The sequence below is a fragment of the Salmo salar genome, chromosome 09 (assembly GCF_965601325.2).
Source record: "Salmo salar chromosome 09, fSalSal1, whole genome shotgun sequence".
Lineage (NCBI taxonomy): Eukaryota > Metazoa > Chordata > Actinopteri > Salmoniformes > Salmonidae > Salmo > Salmo salar.
In genome coordinates this window covers 15,468,233-15,487,772 of record NC_138299.1, presented here as the reverse complement: position 1 = coordinate 15,487,772, position 19,540 = coordinate 15,468,233, and the positions used below count along the sequence as shown (strand labels likewise).

The 19,540-nt window shown below is 42.3% G+C and overlaps 1 protein-coding gene across 2 annotated transcripts in view; it reads left to right on the top strand.

Moving 5' to 3' along the window:
• Positions 1-19,540, top strand: part of LOC106610765 (peroxidasin) — an 83,449-nt gene that overhangs the window by 22,900 nt on the left and 41,009 nt on the right. The window contains exons 2-5 of one of the 2 annotated variants that reach the window (XM_014210305.3): positions 4,521-4,592; positions 6,047-6,118; positions 12,826-12,897; positions 16,341-16,412. In XM_014210305.3, coding sequence (XP_014065780.1) covers positions 4,521-4,592; positions 6,047-6,118; positions 12,826-12,897; positions 16,341-16,412 — 288 coding nt within the window. The remainder of the gene's footprint in view (positions 1-4,520; positions 4,593-6,046; positions 6,119-12,825; positions 12,898-16,340; positions 16,413-19,540) is intronic. The other variant, XM_014210306.3, reaches the window with a different exon arrangement.

Genomic DNA, 19,540 nt, shown 5'->3' with positions numbered 1-19,540 from the left:
ATCAAAGGGACGATGGACGGGGCCATGTACTGTCAAATCTTGGGTGAGAACCTCCTTCCCTCAGCCAGGGCATTGAAAATGGGTCATGGATGGGTATTCCAGCATGACAATGACCCAAAACACACGGCCAAGGCAACAAAGGAGTGGCTCAAGAAGAAGCACATTAAGGTCCTGGAGTGGCCTAGCCAGTCTTCAGACCTTAATCCCATAGAAAATCTGTGGAGGGAGCTGAATGTTCGAGTTGCCAAACGTCAGCCTCGAAACCTTAATGATTTGGAGAAGATCTGCAAAGAGGAGTGGGACAAAATCCCTCCTGAGATGTGTGCAAACCTGGTTGCCAACTACAAGAAACGTCTGACCTCTGTGATTGCCAACAAGGGTTTTGCCACCAAGTACTAAGTCAATATTTTGCAGAGGGGTCAAATACTTACTTCCCTCATTAAAATGCAAATCATTTTCTAACATTTTAAACATGCGTTTTTCTGGATTTTTTTGTTGTTGTTATTCTGTCTCTCACTGTTCAAATAAACCTACCATTAAAATTATAGACTGATCATTTCTTTGTCAGTGGGCAAATGTACAAAATCAGCAGGGGATCAAATACTTTTTTCCTTCACTGTATATAAATTAATAGGCTAATCGATGGCCAACAGATGCAAATGTATCATTCTCCACATTTAATGTCATTTTCATTGTGGACTTTTCCCCATAACAGCTGCGCTCGAGACCCAAGAACTGGGCATGCGTAAAACCCTTCACTTCATACGGTTTTCTAGAAACAAGACGATATTAGAATGCAGTTTAAACCACCTCCGAGCAAATGTATCTAATGCGCTCTAGAACACATAAAGTCGTTTTCCTGTAGACCCTGTTATTTCTTGGCACACATCAGTTCTAGCGCGTTAATATGTTTTATGGAAAGAGGGTTTGAAAATAGGTGTCTCTGTAGTGACAATGTAAATAGTCTACCTACACCTGGTAAAAAGTTGTCACAAAGTGCACGGTCCTGCTCTGTCTCCTCTCACTCACATGACTCAGCTGTCTGCTGCAGCGCTCAGTCTCAAAGCACACACACCCCTCCGGGAAGTAGAGCATTGCAGTAGTCCAACCTAGACGTAACAAAAGCATGGATTTATTTTTCTGCATAATCTTTGGACAGAAAGTTTCCGATTTTTGCAATTTTACGTAGATGGAAAAAAACCTGTCTTTGAAACAGTCTTGATATGTTCTTCAAAAGAGAGATCAGGGTCCAGAGTAACGCCGAGGTCCTTCACAGTTTTATTTGAGACGAGTGTGCAACCATCAAGATTAATTGTCAGATTCAACAGAAGATCTCTTTGTTTCTTGGGACCTAGAACAAGCATCTGTGTTTTGTCCGAGTTTAAAAGTAGAAAGTTTGCAGCCATCCACTTCCTTATGTCTGAAACACAGGCTTCTAGCGAGGGCAATTTTGGGGCTTCACCATGTTTCATTGAAATGTACAGCTGTGTGTCATCCGCATAGCAGTGAAATTTAACATTACGTTTTCGAATGACATCCCCAAGAGGTAAAATATATAGTGAAAACAATAGTGGTCCTAAAACGGAACCTTGAGGAACACCGAAATTTCCAGTTGATTTGTCAGAGGACAAACCATTCACAGAGACAAACTGATATCTTTCCGACAGATAAGATCTAAACCAGGCCAGAACTTGTCCGTGTAGACCAATTTGCGTTTCCAATTTCTCCAAAAGAATGTGGTGATCGATGGTATCAAAAGCAGCACTAAGATCTAGGAGCACGAGGACAGATGCAGAGCCTCGGTCTGATGCCATTAAAAGGTAATTTACCACCTTCACAAGTGCAGTCTCAGTGCTATGATGGGGTCTAAAACAAGACTGAAGTGTTTCGTATACATTGTTTGTCTTTAGGAAGGCAGTGAGTTGCTGCGCAACAGCTTTTTCAAAAATTTTTGAGAGGAATGGAAGATTCGATATAGGCCGATAGTTTTTTCAAGAGAGGCTTTATTACTGCCACTTTTAGTGAGTTTGGTACACATCTGGTGGATAGAGAGCCGTTTATTATGTTCAACATAGGAGGGCCAAGCACAGGAAGCAGCTCTTTCAGTAGTTTAGTTGGAATAGGGTCCAGTATGCAGCTTGAAGGTTTAGAGGCCATGATTATTTTCATCATTGTGTCAAGAGATATAGTACTAAAACACTTTAGTGTCTCCCTTGATCCTAGGTCCTGGTCCTATCACATTTAACAAACCAAACATTCAAATACCGTTATATTAGGTCAAGTAAAAACCCAAACCAGTCCTTGCATCAATACCGGTATATAGTAAAATACAGTATACCGCCCAGCCCTAGCACTGGTAACTAGTAGGGCCGGGATGATACAGGAAGCAGACCAAACTCTTCAAAACAGGAAGCAGAACGAACTCTTCGGTCCTTTAAAAAGCTGCTGTATGTAAAATATTGTGTGCTATAGCTTGGAAATTAAATAAATGTGACTCTGGATGACAACATAATGTTTGTTTCCAACATTAGGGCTGTTTTTCTAAAGAAGTTCAAGCCGATTTGTGTTTTGTTTCCTTGCCACGATACTAACGAGTATCGTGATACTGGTATCATCCCAGCCCTAGTAACTAGGCAACATTAATACAAAGCAAATACAGAACAAACGTGAATAAGAACCCCATTTTCCAGATGGAATTCACAGCACTGAAAAGGAGACTGTCTTAGGAAAATGAGACTGTCTTAGAGAAGACCATGTCAGCAAAGGTGAAAGAATGGACACAGAACTCGCATCTTTACTGACAAAGTAGAAAGACCGTTTGAATGCTTGGAATCCTTCATCAGTGTTCTATCCCAATCATTTGACTTTACTCCCAGTTACCCACTCAGCAACACTTAGAGAAGGTGTCATTGGAATGAATCTGTTAGTGGAGCATGTGGGCGTATTGTGACCTGGAGTCAGTCAGTGAATGTTAAGGTCATTACAGAGTAGCTGATGAGTGATTTCTATTACACATGGTTGAATGTGGGTAGCTGGGGGATTGATTTAGCATTCCATCTCCTACATTTAGAGATAAAGGATATCTGTGTTGTGTCTCCAACTATCAGGTATGAAGATAAGACCCAGATGCAGACAACTTCGAATTAACAATGGTTTAATAATCCAACAGGGGCAGGCAATAGACAGGTCAAGGCAGGCAGGGGTCAGTAAACCAGAGGTGGGGCAACGGTACCGGACGGCAGGCATGCTCAGGGTAGGCAGAGATCAATAATCCAGAGGTGGGGCAAAGGTACAGGTCGGCAGGCAGGCTCAGGGTCAGGCAGAGTGGTCAGGCAGGCGGGCTCAGAGTCAGGACAGGCAAGGGTCAGAACCAGGAGGACGAGAAAAAGAGAGACTGGGAAAATCAGGAGCTGAGACACAAAAATGCTGGTTGACTTGACAAACAAGACAAACTGGCAACAGACAAACAGAGAACACAGGCATAAATACACAGGGGATAATGTGGAAGATGGGCGACACCTCGAGGGGGGTGGAGACATCACAAAGACAGGTGAAACAGATCAGGGTGTGACACCAACACCATCTTGTTTTGCCTCTGTTACTGTGACTGGACTCTGTCTTCTGGACTGGGTTGTTATGGTCATTGTTGTTAGGGTTTTGCAGCAAGGCTATCTGCCAATTATGGCCCGTCTGAGGGCAGTGACTTGTATGACAATGTAATGTAATGACAGGAAAATAGGAATAATTTCAAGGGAGCAGCAACAGACCCTCACTTCTCTCTTGTACCCCTCAGTATGTCCTTCATATGGATAGCTGGTTCCACTTACAGAGCGTTTTCTCTCTCCGTCTTATGAAAATACATTTGGCAAATTACTCAGTCGAAGGTCAAATGACTTAAGAGGCTAAGTTCCACAAGCATAACTTCATTGTTTAGAAATGTTCCCATTTTGCTGAATGAGACAACGTGCGTCTAGCTCTAAATTCCATACGTAGTTTGAAAAGAAGTACTTTACCCTATTATGGCCTACCTACCTCTTTTAGTTACAAACCAAATAGTGTTTTAGTGAAGTGTTAGAGGCCTATCAGGATAAGTTATTTGTCATAATGGACATGAGTGGTTAGTGTCATGACATGATTTCATCACTTTATACTGAGAGGGTCAGGTAAAGTGATAGGCTACTAAACTCCCTTGTCTCCCTGACAGCCATGACAAATCTCATCATTGTTAGCTTTAGGGCAATGTTAAGTAAACCAATCCCGTTATAACACATTCATGAATGGCATTCCTGTGATATGAATAATGTGGTTATCATTCATGCTTTATAATAAACACTGTTAGTGGAGATTCCTAAGGGGTTTGGATACACATGGAATATACTGAAGTATATTGTAGTCATTGTATCAGCCTGTTTCCTCATAGCCATCAGCCAGTAAAAACTTTTCCATGTTGATGATTGGTTGGACAGACTCGATTGTCTCAATGTTGTTCATGACTATGTTTCCTGTTTTTCCCTCCATAGAGACCTGAGGTTCAACAAAATCAAGGACTTACAGTCTGGCTCCTTTAAACGTCTAAAGAACCTCAACACACTGTAAGTCTCCCTACTTCCTCCCTCCATTGTCTATTCCCCTACACACTCAGCAATTGAAAAGAGTGTAATTGAATTGGTTACCGGAGAACTCACTGCAAATGCATTTTAACAGAGCATACACACTTATGTAATCGCCATGTATCAGGAGTCAACTACTTCTGTAAGCCACATCTCTTCCCATAAACACCCAGTTCTCTTTGTTTATCTTTTGTCCCAAGACTCAGAAACACGTCACATCATTAGTGGTCCCTGGAATGTCCTGCAGCCAGTCATTCAGTCCACACACGTGAACACTGAGTGGATGATTCTTGCTCTCTATTCTGCTGTTCTTTCACACATGTAGGTCACCTCATAATCTGGGTGGAATTTATTTTTCCCCTTCACTCTCCCAGCCATCTATCATGTCCCAGCCCTGCTAGCCTGCTAGCCTACAGTCAGCCATGTGGCAGGGATCAGCCAATGAGGCTAGTGTATGAATATGAAGAGCTGTCCATGGAGAAAGGTAGGGCCTGGGAATGTTAAGACAGAGAGAGACCAGATGAGATTTTCCTACGGTATCAGACCGACCGGATAGCCATGTAGTCTATGGAGCTCCATATTTCATAGAGAACTCTTCACGGCTTCAACCTCTGTCTCATAGACTGAAAAATAACACAGGATCTAAAGCTTGCCGGTCTTTCAACTGGGTAGACAGTTCAATATTAGTGTCTCAGGCAGACTGAAATAGATGTCTGGCTCCTACATGAAGGAAAGACTGGAGGGGCCTACTGCCTGTATTTTTCTGCTTCAGTCTGTGACAGACTGTGTCCAGCTGTCACTCTGAACATCGATTATATAATAGTGTATGTAGAGTTCATCAGTTTTTAAGTTGAAAGAAAAATCCAAGGCAGGGTGCAATGCCCCTGGGACAGCATCCATCACCAAAATGTTCAAAAGAAGCCAATTGAGGCCAAATGTTTTTAGGCAAAAGAGCGAGGTGAAGAGGCATGTTCTGCCCAATTAATGTTCTGCTTATACATATCATCCCCTTTTCCAAAACAGATTTTTCTGCCTTAATTCCCGTTTTTATGGCACTTTGCTGAGGGATCGCCTTTATTGGAAAAGGATTTTGTCGTGTTGCAGAAAGTCTCTGATAGCCATTATTGATCCTTGTCCAGATTCTACCCCATAGATCTGGCAGCCATCAGAAATGCAGAACAAAAAGTATGTAGGATTCGAACCAGATGCTCTATAGAACAGCTACAATGTGCCAGGGATCTGAACTATATTATGTACTCTGGAAAGTTGAACTCTGTTTAGACTGGCATTGGCCGAGCATTAGATCTTGACAAAATAGTATGCCAGCATGGACCATTTTCAACTTGTTTCTACTAGTCTGTATGGATTCACTTTGTGTAAGTGTAATACTCCATTGGGAGGTCTTTCAAATAATGGCCATTCTCTTGACTTTACAGCCTCCTCAACAACAACCATATCAGGCGGATTCCCAGAGGAACCTTTGAAGACCTGGAAAACCTCAAATATCTGTGAGTTGTTGTGCTTTTATGTCAATGTTATTCTCTTCTGAATGCCAAGTCATTGATCGATTGGTTTCATTGAAACAGTGTGGCAGCCATTTTCTCTGACAGGCCCAATAGGCAAAGAGTTTTTGTTTAAGTTTCACCCTGTTCCTCGTCGGCTGATGATAAAGCATGGCGAAACCTGTCTCGAACTTCTGTCTGGAAACGAAACTAAAACACACTATGTGGCTGTAAATTGGACGTTGCTACATTGCTTAGTCAGAACAGAACAAGTGTGTTACTGTGGTAAATGAAATGAAGTAAGACAAGAAAAGAACCCCCATTGTCTAATCCTCTGTACTTATCTGTCTCCGCGTGGCGACCTGAAGGCAATGAGGAGAACAGAGGTGGGCTTGAGCAGCAGTCAGGCAACACATAGCCTTGGGTTGCTGCAGTATGGTTTAGTTGAAAGTTTTAATGTCACATGTACAAGTACAGTGAAATGCCTTTCTTGCAAGCGCTAACCCCAACAATGCAGTAATCAATAACAATGTAATACTAAAAAGAGAACAAAAACACGCAATAAATAAAAATAAGAAGAGCAAAATAAAGTAAGTAAGCATACTATATACAGGGTCAGTTCCAGTACCATATTTACAATGTGCAGGAATACTGGATCAATAGAGGTAGATACAGTTTACATACACCTTAGCCAAATACATTTAAACTCAGTTTTTCACAATTCCTGACATTTAATCAAAGTAAAAATTCGCTGTCTTAGGTCAGTTAGGATCACCACTTTATTTTAAGAATGTGAAATGTCAGAATAATAGTAGAGAGAATGATTTATTTCAGCATTTATTTCTTTCATCACATTCCCAGTGGGTCAGAAGTTTACATACACTCAATTAGTATTTGGTAGCATTGTCTTTAAATTGTTTAACTTGGGTCAAACATTTCGGGTAGCCTAGAACAAGCTTCCCACAGTAAGTTGGGTGAATTTTGGCCCATTCCTCCTGACAGAGCTGGTGTAACTGAGTCAGGTTTGTAGGCCTCCTTGCTCGCACACGTTTTTTCAGTTCTGCCCACAGAATTTCTATAGGATTGAGGTCAGGGCTTTGTGATGGCCAATCCAATACCTTGACTTTGTTGTCCTTTTAAGCCATTTTGCCACAACTTTGGAAGTATGCTTGGGGTCATTGTCCATTTGGAAGACCCATTTGCGACCAAGCTTTAACTTCCTGACTGATGTCTTGAGATGTTGCTTCAATATATCCACTTAATTTTCCTACCTCATGATGCCATCTATTTTGTGAAGTGCACCAGTCCCTCCTGCAGCAAAGCACCCCCAATACATGATGCTGCCACCCCCGTGCTTCATGGTTGGGATTATGTTTTTCGGCTTGCAAGCCTCCCCCTTTTTCCTCCAAACATAACGATGGTCATTATGGCCAAACAGTTATATTTTTGTTTCATCAGACCAGAGGACATTTCTCCAAAAAGTACTATCTTTGTCCCCATGTGCAGTTGCAAACCGTAGTCTGGCTTTTTTATAGCGGTTTTGGAGCAGTGGCTTCTTCCTTGCTGAGCGGCCTTTGAGGTTATGTCGATATAGGACTCGTTTTACTGTGGATATAGATACTTTTGTACCTGTTTCCTCCAGCATCTTCACAAGGTAATTTGCTGTTGTTCTGGGATTGATTTGCACTTTTCGCAGGAAAGTATGTTAATCTCTAGGAGACAGAACGCATCTCCTTCCTGAGCGGTATGACGGCTGCGTGGTCCCATGGTGTTTATACTTGCGTACTATTGATTGTACAGATGAACGAGGTACCTTCAGGCGTGATGAACCAGACTTGTGGAGGGCTACAATTTTTTTTCTGAGGTCTTGGCTGATTTCCTTTTATTTTCCCATGATGTCAAGCAAAGAGGCACTGCGTTTGAAGGTAGGCCTTGAAATACATCCACAGGTACACCTCCAATTGACTCAAATGATGTCAATTAGCCTATCAGAAGCTTCTTAAGCTGATAAGCTTAAGCTTCTTTCCAAGCTGTTTAAAGGCACAGTCAACTTAGTATATGTAAACTTCTGACCCACTGGAATTGTGATACAGTGAATTATAAGTGAAATAATCTGTCTGTAAACAATTGTTGGAAAAATTACTTGTGTCATGCACAAAGTAGATGTCCTAACCGACTTGTAAAAACTGTAGTTTGTTAACAAGAAATTTGTGGAGTGGTTGAAAAACGAGTTTTAATGACTCCCACCTAAGTGTATGTAAACTTCCGACTTCAACTGTATATATTATATTTATCGAATGGCAAATCAGATCATCTTTGTTAGTCACTCCCCATTATAACCCCAGCACCCGTCAGTTGTGGTGGAAGCAATGGCTGTGTTTACATTCACATGCGGTAAGTATTTCTGAAATGTCTGTCTCTCTAGTCTCTCCACCCACTCAGTCTCATCTTCCCCTCCATTAACCTTCTCATCTCCTCCTTTCACCCCTGGGTTAGATAACGCAGACCTTCAGCCCACCAGGCTCACTGTAGGCGTTGGAATGGTTGAACTGTACAAAACTTGATTTGATTTTTCTGGGCTGTTCTGCAGATCCCTGTTTTGTCTTTACTCGTAGCTGATTATCATGTGATGGATCAATTCATGAGAATAACTTCAGACACACACACACACACACACACACACACACACACACAAACACACACACACACACACACACACACACACACACACACACACACACACACACACACACACGCACACACACACACACACACACACACACACACACACACACACACACACACTTCTCTGAATGCTGTAACTGCAGCGTAGCGTGGGTGATTCCCATGGTTGTTTGTCTAGTTTTAATTATAAGGCCCTGTCCCTTTAAAGTATAGATAATCTGAGGCCAGCACACTGACCATGCCCTTGTGATCACCCCTTTAACCCTGCACCTCTCACCCTGCCATCATAGCCTGGGGGAGTGTCCCTCTACCTCCCGTAGGCCCCAGTAAAGCCCCATCCCTGAGGTCTTTCATGTGCCCTCCACTGTACGACCTGACAGAAGTCTGTACAGCCCCTTTAAGGTTCAGCTTTCGGTCAAAGGGTCTAGTGTTACGGGAATATGGTTTGTGATAATGACTAATGCCAGAAGTCTTTCCTGACCATCTTATGTATTCTAAGTAGCCTTGGCTTTTGCCAGCCGGAATGATTCATAGGAGCAGGAGTCTCTCCTTGTTTCTGTAGTGTATATTGCTGAGCGATTTGTGCTTTTTGAGGTCGGTTTGGTTTTGGTTCGATTATTAAAAAATAATCACGGTTTTCGATTTCGGTTTCACGTTATGTGTGTTGAGTACTGTAACAACACAGAAAAAAATAACAATTAATAAAAGTCCCATGATGGTAGTGACTGTCCATTACTGTTTACACTTATTAACCATCATTTATTCACATGACTTTACTTTAGTAAAATATTTCAGTATTTCAGTATATTACATTTGTTTTATTATTTCATTCCAAGTCATCATCTCATCTCTATAGAGCTGCTGCCTATGCTGTCTGACAAAATCACTATTTTGAAGTTCTTCAAAGTAAATTAAGCATACTTTTATGAATGCTGAATACCAACTATCAATCACTTAGATCATGTATTTTCGGGTAGAGATACATCACGAAGCAACAGCTGCTCTCTGTATATCCTCACACAATTTCGCATTCTTAAAAGAAACACAGACCGGACAAGTAGATGCGCAATGGGTTATGGTCATTGTAGTTAATTACCATGTTTTAGGTGCAAAATTTAGTAGAATTTTGGCTTGTTGGAAACTACAACATCGCACAGTTCAGGATGGGTCTGATTTATCTCTAGAGAAACAGTACAATGTGCCCATGGACCTCACAGGGGAAAAAACGAACAAAATGGAATTCAAATAATTTAACCGACATTGGTCAATTAAGTTGTTTGAAAACTGAAAAATAACCGAAATTACAGTTAATGGATCAGCACTAGTAGTGGGAGGCAGCTTGATGTACAAGAACACCCTCTAGGAAGGACGCTAGTCTACCACATCACCTTATCCCCAGTCTATCTCCTATGTGACCTTTAGGCTATAGCCTAACCAGGGCTCTTGAGTTTCTTCCTAGTCAGGTCACATGGTCAGGAAGCACTCAGGGCCCTACTTATCTATGATCTAAATCCAAATCTCCTGTTGTGGTTTGTTGTCTTTCCTGTTGCTGTTATTTTTGTTGGTGGCGCTCTGATTGAGTTTTACCCTGGCATTGGGTCAGGTTGCATAGTTAGACATTTCATTAGATAGTCAGAGATTACGGACCGAGAATACATTACAGGCCTTGGGTTCTTCTCAGTATTCTGTCATTGGCGGTGAGGAATAACATCTCTCTTTGTGTCCCTCGTACAGTTTCACAACACATGTTTGTGGGTGTACAGTTGGATTAAAATGGCGGGTCAGTTGAGTTCTCATTGAACTGTATAAGGACGAGGCCACAGAGGCTTTGGGGTTATTCAAGCAAAAGGCCTCAGTCCCCTCCCCCTCGAAAGTCGTCCCTACAGCGCCCGACTCCATCCGGTTTCCCACGCAGACCCCACACTTCCAGGCCTCTCTCTCTCTCTCTCTCTCTCTCTCTCTCTCTCTCTCTCTCTCTCACACACACACACACACACACACACATGTCCATATGCTTCTGGGTGTTCGGCTTTAGCTACAGTCAGCCTCAATGTCCTCAGGCTGGCTGCCTGTAAACTAACTCTCTGAGTTAAGCTGAATATTCAGACTCTATAGTCTTACAGCAACAAGTCCACAGTTTTTTGGCTGTGGAGCAACATGGTGCTTTCAATTTCACCAATAACAGTAAGTCTACTCAGCTGAAGTCTGTTTGACAAGATCAGTGTTCAATTTGCCTCAACACCCTTGTTGACATGTAACGTTTAGTAAGGAAGATATGCCGTCTGGATATCTTTGACATGTCATCAAATGCCTTTCACACTGTCAAGAAATGCCCTTCATGTGTTGATTACATAAGAGCCTAGAGCAGCATCTATTGTACTGGGTATGCGATAAATGAGAAGCCATGTGTGTGCTTGACAGAGAAGATTGCTCCCAGTTCATCCCCCCCCCCCCCCCTCCCCCAGGATGTTTCCAATCTCCTGTGCTGGCTAACACTCAGCTCAGCCTTCGTCAACATCAGTGGATGCCTGTCTGTGAGTGCAGTGCATCAGACCCTGCTGTCTTTGACGATCATCACTGTCACATAGGATCAACTTGACAAACATCAGAGAGTGAAAAGATATCCCTGATAGAGGAAGATAGAGAGCGGAGCTGTTTCTTTTTCCATAGGCTCACGTTGCGTCATATTTGCTGAGAGCAAATGGGAATCTCTCATCGACTCTACCCATCGTTGTAAAGTAACTGGAGATGAGTAGAAGATGAAAGGGAAGATTGCCCTAAGCCATTGCTATTCTAGTGTCATATCTCTCTCACGTTAGAGGGAGGGAAAACACAGACATGTCATGTGATGTTTGTCTTTAGATGTAGGTAACCTAGTGGTTAGAGCGTTGGGCCAGTAACCCGAAAGGTTGCTGGATCGAATCCTCGAGATGACACGGTAAAACAAAATCTGTCGTTCTGCCCCATAACAAGGTAGTTAAAACACTGTTCCCCGGTAGGCTGTCATTGTGAACAAGAATTTGTTCTTAACTGACTTGCCTAGTTAAATATAAAGCTTACATTTAAAAATGTTCTGGAACGTCATAGTGACGCTATACAGAATTAAATTACTTGAGACAATGTGCTCTTTTGTGGAAGTCTTCACGGAACTCTGAGGGACCCACCAACCCTCTGTCATATATTCCATCTTCTCAGAATTTATGTTTTTTTTTTTTTTTTCATTATGTTTTGTCAACTTTTTGTACATGTATGTTATGCAAGTTATGATGCGCATTCTGTTTTTGACAGCTTTGACAGATTTTACGGTTTTCTCCGCTCTGCATATTGTGTCAGTTGCTTTACATTTCTCGTCTAGTTAATGGAATCTGTCCCTAATGATCAACCAATCATGCAGTGATATAGCTCATGTTCATTTATTGTGATACCTGAGTGGATGGACATTCTCACTGTCAAAATAGTATTTCAAAACATTGATCCCATGAAGTTGGTTTTATGATAGCTCCTTTCGTACAGTAACTGGGCCATTCAACTAAGCCATTCTTTCATTGTCAGAATCAGAATCACAGAGTACATTTAGGCATACCCAGAATCAGAATCACAGAGTACATTTAGGCATACCCAGAATCAGAATCACAGAGTACATTTAGGCATACCCAGAATCAGAATTAACAGAGTACATTTAGGCATACCCAAAATCAGAATCACAGAGTACATTTAGGCATACCCAGAATCAGAATCACAGAGTACATTTAGGCATACCCAGAATTTGACTTGGTGATGTGATGCTGCTGGAAATAAGGAACATACAGAAACTGAGGAATTTACACAAAGTTTACATACATTTATACAAAAAAAGACAAGTTAACATAGAACTGTAGAATATGAGCAAATTTACAGTGAGAAATGTATAATTTACAGTATAAATAATATATTGAAATGCAAAAGTAGGGACTTGTGTTAGGTACTAGAGAGAATTCATTTGATCCCCTGTGTTTTTGACTAATATTACTGATTATTTCTCCTTTCAGCTATTTGTACAAGAATGAAATCCAATCAATTGACAGACAAGCATTTAAGGGACTTGTCTCTCTAGAGCAACTGTAAGTGACCAGCTACTCGTCCTCCTCTTCCTCCTATTCGCCCTCTTTCCTCCCCTTCCCCTCTGCTCCTTTATATCTGATTGTCCGTCTGTCCGGACCCCCACCCCACGGTGTCATACCGCCACTATGCATGCCGTGTGTGCACCCACCCTTGTATGTGGCGCTGACACTATGAACCCCTGCAGGAGTAGCATGCCTTGTTGCCACGACAACAGATGTGCGTTACCTGGTCCTAGTGCGTAAAAATACAGCATGAGATGCCCTGCCCTACCCTGCCCTGCCCACTCACTACTGTAGCTAAGCAGATGCAGACTCAAGCAGGCCTTAGCTTCCCATGTACTTAGACTACAGCTCCAGCTTCTGCTTGCCGCATGCCATGCTGCACAGCTTGCCCTTCACTGTGGGCCCCATTTGGACTTGAGATAAGTACGCTTAGCGTGGACTTAAGTTAATCACTTACAGTAAGTTCATGTTAAATCAACGTACCTCAAGTCTGAAAAGGGCCCTGTGTGTCTATCTTCCTCCCTGGAGTCACACTACTGTACTGTACGCTGACTGCTTGTCTCACCCTTGACCTTACTTGTCATTGTCCGTCTAGTTGTGTTATGCGCTAGTTCTGTTGTTTCACAGAGGGCCCCCACGCATTTCCCAAGCAGAGTGATAGAGGTCACCATGTGCCTATTGCATGGGCTTGTTATGTCTACGAGACATACCTTCAGTATCGGTATGAGAAAGGATGCCTCAAATCTGTATTAATGTCCATGTGACCTTAAGCTATCAATGTGATTTCTACATTTCTAACATCTTTTCCCAGTTGCATGTTGTCTCAATGACTTGAATATGTTCATATCATCATAGAAATTAGATTCATTTCAGATTTTTGTTCTGTTTGTTGATGTAACGGTTTTATTGTGTTTGGTAAATGTTGAGTGTGTGTTGGAGACCAAGGCTCATACAGAACCTACAACAAAGCAAGCTGTCCACGCAGACTAGTAAATTGTGTTTAAACCACCAATGCCATGAACTGAAATTGCCTTCTTTTAGTAAGCCAATAGTTAAACAATTCTTTCAACAAGAAATTATTTGGTGATGCAACTGTTGCCAAATGCTGAGTTTAGCGAGATTGTTATTGTTGGTTAACCCTAACCCTTCTGGGAAAATATATATCACAACAATGGGGCTTCATATGTCAATGGAAGACAATTACACTGACATCATTTAATAAGGGGTGGATACTGAACACAATATTTGGAAAGTCATGACAGTGTCCTCCATGAAGGCAATTGTTTTTCTAAACTACCCCCAAACAAAAATGTCTGACATGCATCTTTCTCCTCACAGCCAATTCGGGTGGTTGAACCTAGGAGAAGGGCTTGTGGCTGTTTGTCCCTGCATAACGACATGCATGCACACTGAACAAATGGCTATTCATTAAGCGAAACCAAATCAAAGTCCAGGCTCTTTGCCCTGCAGCTGGTTTGAGTTTTGATACAGTAATGAAGGATTTTATGTGTGGGTGACAAGTTCTGAGCCAGACTTGCATTCACTTTAATGGCCCTCTGCTATTCTGTTGGGCTACAACTATGCTATGCAAGCTGTATGTTGGAGTTGGGGGAATTAACGTTTCTTTAAAGTACTGCCAGTCTTGTATTTAATATACCATGCTCCCCTGCTATTTAAATGAAAGAATTTCCCAAGCATGTTGGCTCGCTTGTTGTCGACCATATTCAATTCACAAACGGGCTACCTGTGTCCAAATACTAATTTAACATCAAAGCGACTACAGAACATAAGCAATGTATCTTGGATTAGAACATGTACACAAAGCATGTTTCTGCCCCTCTCTAACATATGTAAACAATAGTTCCTTGTCACAATAAATCTCAATTTGGTGCTTGAAATATCTTATTTACGGGCCTCCGTAATGCATCGCAGTGCTAGAGGCGTCACTACAGAACTGGGTTCGTTCCCAGACTGTGTCACAACCGGCCGTGATCGAGAGTCCAATAGGACGGCGCACAATTGGCCCAGCGTTGTCCGGCTTAGGGGAGGGTTTGGACGGGGGGGGCTTTACTTGGCTCATCGCGCTCTAGCGACTCCTTGAGGCTGACCTCGCTCGTCAGTGGAACGGTGTTTCCTCTGACACATTGGTGCGGCTGGCTTCTGGGTTAAGCGGGCGGGTGTTAAGAAGCGTGGTTTGGCGGGTCATGTTTTGGAGGACGCATGACTCGACCTTCGCCTCCCGAGTCCGTTGGGGAGTTGCAGCGATCAGTCAAGATTGAAATTGGGGAGAAAAAGGGGGTAAAATGTAAATAAAAATATGATAATGGTCTTATTACACTTTGTTCTATTACCCTGTTTACTGGCATAAAATGTGCTTTAATTGTAATTGTAAGGTAAAATAAATCAACGGGCTTATGACTCACATACATCAATTAAAGGTTATAAGGCTAGTCTGTTGCCAAGTTCACTGTTAGTTGTTGCCAAGGGGTGACAACAAAATCAATATTATCTCTCTCCCCCTCTCCCCCTCTCTCTCTCTCTCTCTCTCTCTCTCTCTCTCTCTCTCTCTCTCTCTCTGTCTCTCTCTCCTCTCTCTCTCTCTCTCTCTCTGTCCCTCTCCATCTCTCCCCTCCCTCTCTCAGACATGAAATACGGTTGTCTGTGTAATTCATCTTGGCTGTTCAATGTTCTGTTGTCCTTGGACATCCTCTGGCCTGCCTTAACGTCCTCTACACTCTGATGAGGGAAGAATTCCATTTTTCAGACAACACCCTACATCTATCTCTTTTATTTTGAAGTCAAAGTCTTAATGCATTCATAGTGTAGTAAATGAATGATGTGCTATATCCACTGTTGCTCGAGATTACCCATTATTTTTTTTTATTGCTGATCAGTGCAACTTTGCTTAACCTTTGCTTGCTTTGTCTGTTTATGTTACGGAACCTAACAGTTACTGTACAGTGAGTAATTGGTTTGCATATGTCATTGTCCTAGCCTTACTGTATGTTTATTACCATTAGTTCTGAGTTTTGTCTCTTTTAACTCAAAGGTGCTCTGGCATCAATCATAGTTGCATTCCATTGAATAACTGTCTGTATCCGCAGATGGGCGGAAAGTTAGCCTATAGGGAAAGAGTTTACAGACGCTCAATATTAACTGTCTGGTAGGGATACATATAGGCCTAGTGCAAATACCTTCTCGTCTGAATTATGACTTAAAGTATCCCTGAAAATACAGGATTGTATTTTAACAGGTTATGTAATGGACAGGTTAAGGGGTTCTTGGAAGGCATCATGAAACCTATTGGAATGTACTGAAACTGCCAGTTAAAATGTAATTATTTCATTTCTGTGGCCTACTGTGAAAACATGTCCATCTAGTCTAAATGATCATCCTAATGTGGTGTTACTGTGCTGTGCCGATGCTCTGCACTTTTCCAGGTACCTGCACTTCAACAACATTGAGTCCTTGGAACCAGAATCCTTCACCCAACTCCCAAAGCTTGAACGCCTGTAAGTCCACTATCTCCACTTTTCACCTTTCACTCTATCGTACAATTGCAAGTTACATTCTTAGTTTAAAGTACACATTTGTCTAAATGAACGGGGCGATGCATTTTGAGCAAACAATTGGACATAACTCTCCAAATTATTTAATTTAATGATTTGTTGTGGCATGTACATGCTTGTCAAAGTCTCTACCTGAGCTAACTTATTCCAGAGGGCACTGAGTGCAGACCAGACTTCACAACGTAAACATTCTGGGAAATAGACTTTAAACCCCATGAAATGGCCTACATGATGCACTGTGAATAGGATGCAGTGTCCGCAACCGACAGAACCCTAATGTGTTTAGCAGAAAGCTGGACTTACAGGGGGGGTTTTAAAGCAGCACGACCCTTAGATGACCTTTCAATGTTCTGGGGTGCCTTCGTGTAACAATGGACGGCTAATCTCTTCAACAAGTCACTTGAGGTCTGTGGGCCGTTTTTACAGCTGGTTGCCTGTCTGTCTGGGGTAAATAGCAAGAGAAATGCTATGAGGACAGACTGCACAGGAATAAATGTGCCCAGCGTATGTTTGGCTGTGTTTGCCCAGAACCCTCACTTACTCTCTGTCTGGTGCTCCTCCAAACACTTCAAACTCAGGTTCCTGACATGTGGTCAGGAAAAAAATCAGGGCCCTACTCAAAATAATTCTTAGATGGCCCAAAACCACAACTTCAGGGTTATGTGTGTGTTTCTTATTCACTGACCCATCAGATCTCTATGTGCTATGTAGGACAGAAGTTAAGAGCCCAGGTCAGCTAGAGTTATCCTGCAGGGCCAAAGAGTCCACTGATAACACCTGTGCCTTTTGTCTGGAGAGATATCAACTCTCCTGACACCTAACATAGTGTCACGCCCTCACCATAGAGAGCTCTTGGTTCTCTATGGTGTTGTAGGTCAGGGCGTGACTAGGGGGTGTTCTAGTCTTTTCATTTCTATGTTGGTGCTCTTGGTATGGTTCCCAATTAGAGGCAGCTGATGTTCGTTGTCTCTAATTGGGGATCATACTTAAGTTCTCCATTGTTCCCACCTGGGTTGTGGGATATTGTTTTGTGTCTGTGCATGTAGCACCACTGAGGTCCCGTTTTCGTTGTTGGTTATTTGTTTTTTGGTAGTTTCACTTTGAATAAAGATGTGGAACTCAAATCACGCTTGGTCCGTCCTTGTTAACGATCGTAACACATAGGTGGGATCTGAGAAAATTGCACCAGGGAAATAAGGGACCAATATGAAAAAACGTTCTTATTGAAGTAACAGTAGACTCAGTGAACTATGTCAGAACCTTAAGACCCCACGGGACCTGGACTGGACCTTCTACCGTGCGGATGGATGGCTCACCGGCCGGCTGTTTTCACGCTCTCACACCAGATGTGGGAGTGTTGGATCCAATCTGAATTCCTCCTTCAGTGTCCATCGCTCCGTGTTTACGGGCTACCCCTGGAATCCCGCCACACACGTTCCCCCTCCCCAGAAAAGGAGCCGCCTGCACACAGCTGGAAAGGGGAAGAAATTCCCAGATGCGTTTATTCTGGAACGTTTGTATGGGAAGATTTCCATGACAACTGAATGTCCAGTCTCACTTGTTTGTGACCAAGAGAAGTCTGAAAGATGCATCTATCTCCTGTGGATTGAAAGAGAAGAATAAGAAGGAAAAAAATGTGTTGTTTCTTTTGATTTACAGTGATCGCTAATCAATGGCGATTTTAGCATGTAAATCTTGGTGGGGCAAAGTCAGCAAAGCCACTAAACAACACAGTACTAAACAATACATTAATTGCACTATAACGGCAACAAGCGGTGCCCACAAACTGTTAGGGCCTACATAAAACTGTCCCAACAGCAGAGCTTTCTTTCCAGCACAATGGAGTGAATCCTAACTACACCTGGCTATCAGCGGAGCCTTGTCTGGCAGCGAAACAATTCATTCAGCCTCATTTACTGCCTTTTTAAAAAACAAAGCTGATATGGCTGACTTGCTTAAACAAATGTGGTTTCTACTGACAATTGAGATGTACAAACTATGGCATAAGGGAACGATGAGTGTATAATAGGCATTCCGTGATTTCGATTAAGACATTAATGAGCGAGCTAAGACGGACGTAGTCAATATAACTATGTATTTAGCACTTTTGAAATGTACAACGACAGAATGCAGAACATGGGCTGCTCTTACCGTATTTTCCCTGTACACCAAGTCAGAACTGTGGGATAAATAAAGGGGGCACATTAGCAGACAATGAAAGCTCTTACAATATTCGATGATGACATTTCTCTACAACAGGTTTAGGCTACATGTGCACCACTGAGTCAGACCAGTAACGTTAGGTGAAATTAAGAGGTGAAAATAGACCAAATTATTAGGGTGAGGCACATGGGCTGCTAACAGCTTACTACACAACATACACTCTAGTATTACTTTCTTAGCTACAGTATACATATCTCCCTGGCATATTACATAATTTATGCAGCAGCATACAATACATTTTGCACTCACCTTGTTGTGCTGTGCTCACTTGAACAGGAAGGTGGCACGGCGGTCCTTCGAGGGAAAGATTTACAATTCCGAGTTGGATGACCGTTCTAAATGTATTTTCCACGTCTGAACTCGTTTATTCCCGACTTCCCAGTTGCAATGCTTGCGGTTTGCCACTGTCACCAATTCCTTCCAAACGACTCATTGTTGAATTTGCGATTTCCTACTTGTTGGGTAATGTTTATGTCCAATGGCCGATGAGCACCGATGCATTTTATCTATAGTTTATCTTCATTATTTGTAATCATATGACAAGGATTAAAAAGGATTTGCCAGGAGATTGTCGACTTGATTCATGATGATGACTGCTAGCTAATATTTTGAAACTAAGATGTTGACATGATCAGTCCAATCAAAGCTACTGTACATATAACGTGATTTTACTTCATCTGTGGTCAATGACCTTGAGCCTTCTTGGAAGGGCACTACTAATGTAACTATATGGCAGGACCCAGAGGGATAGAATTTTCGATGTCTACCCTTACTAAGGACTGGTGACATAGTTTCCCCATGAATGACAGAACACTGAGCCAATAACGACGCAACGCTCCTATTTGCTG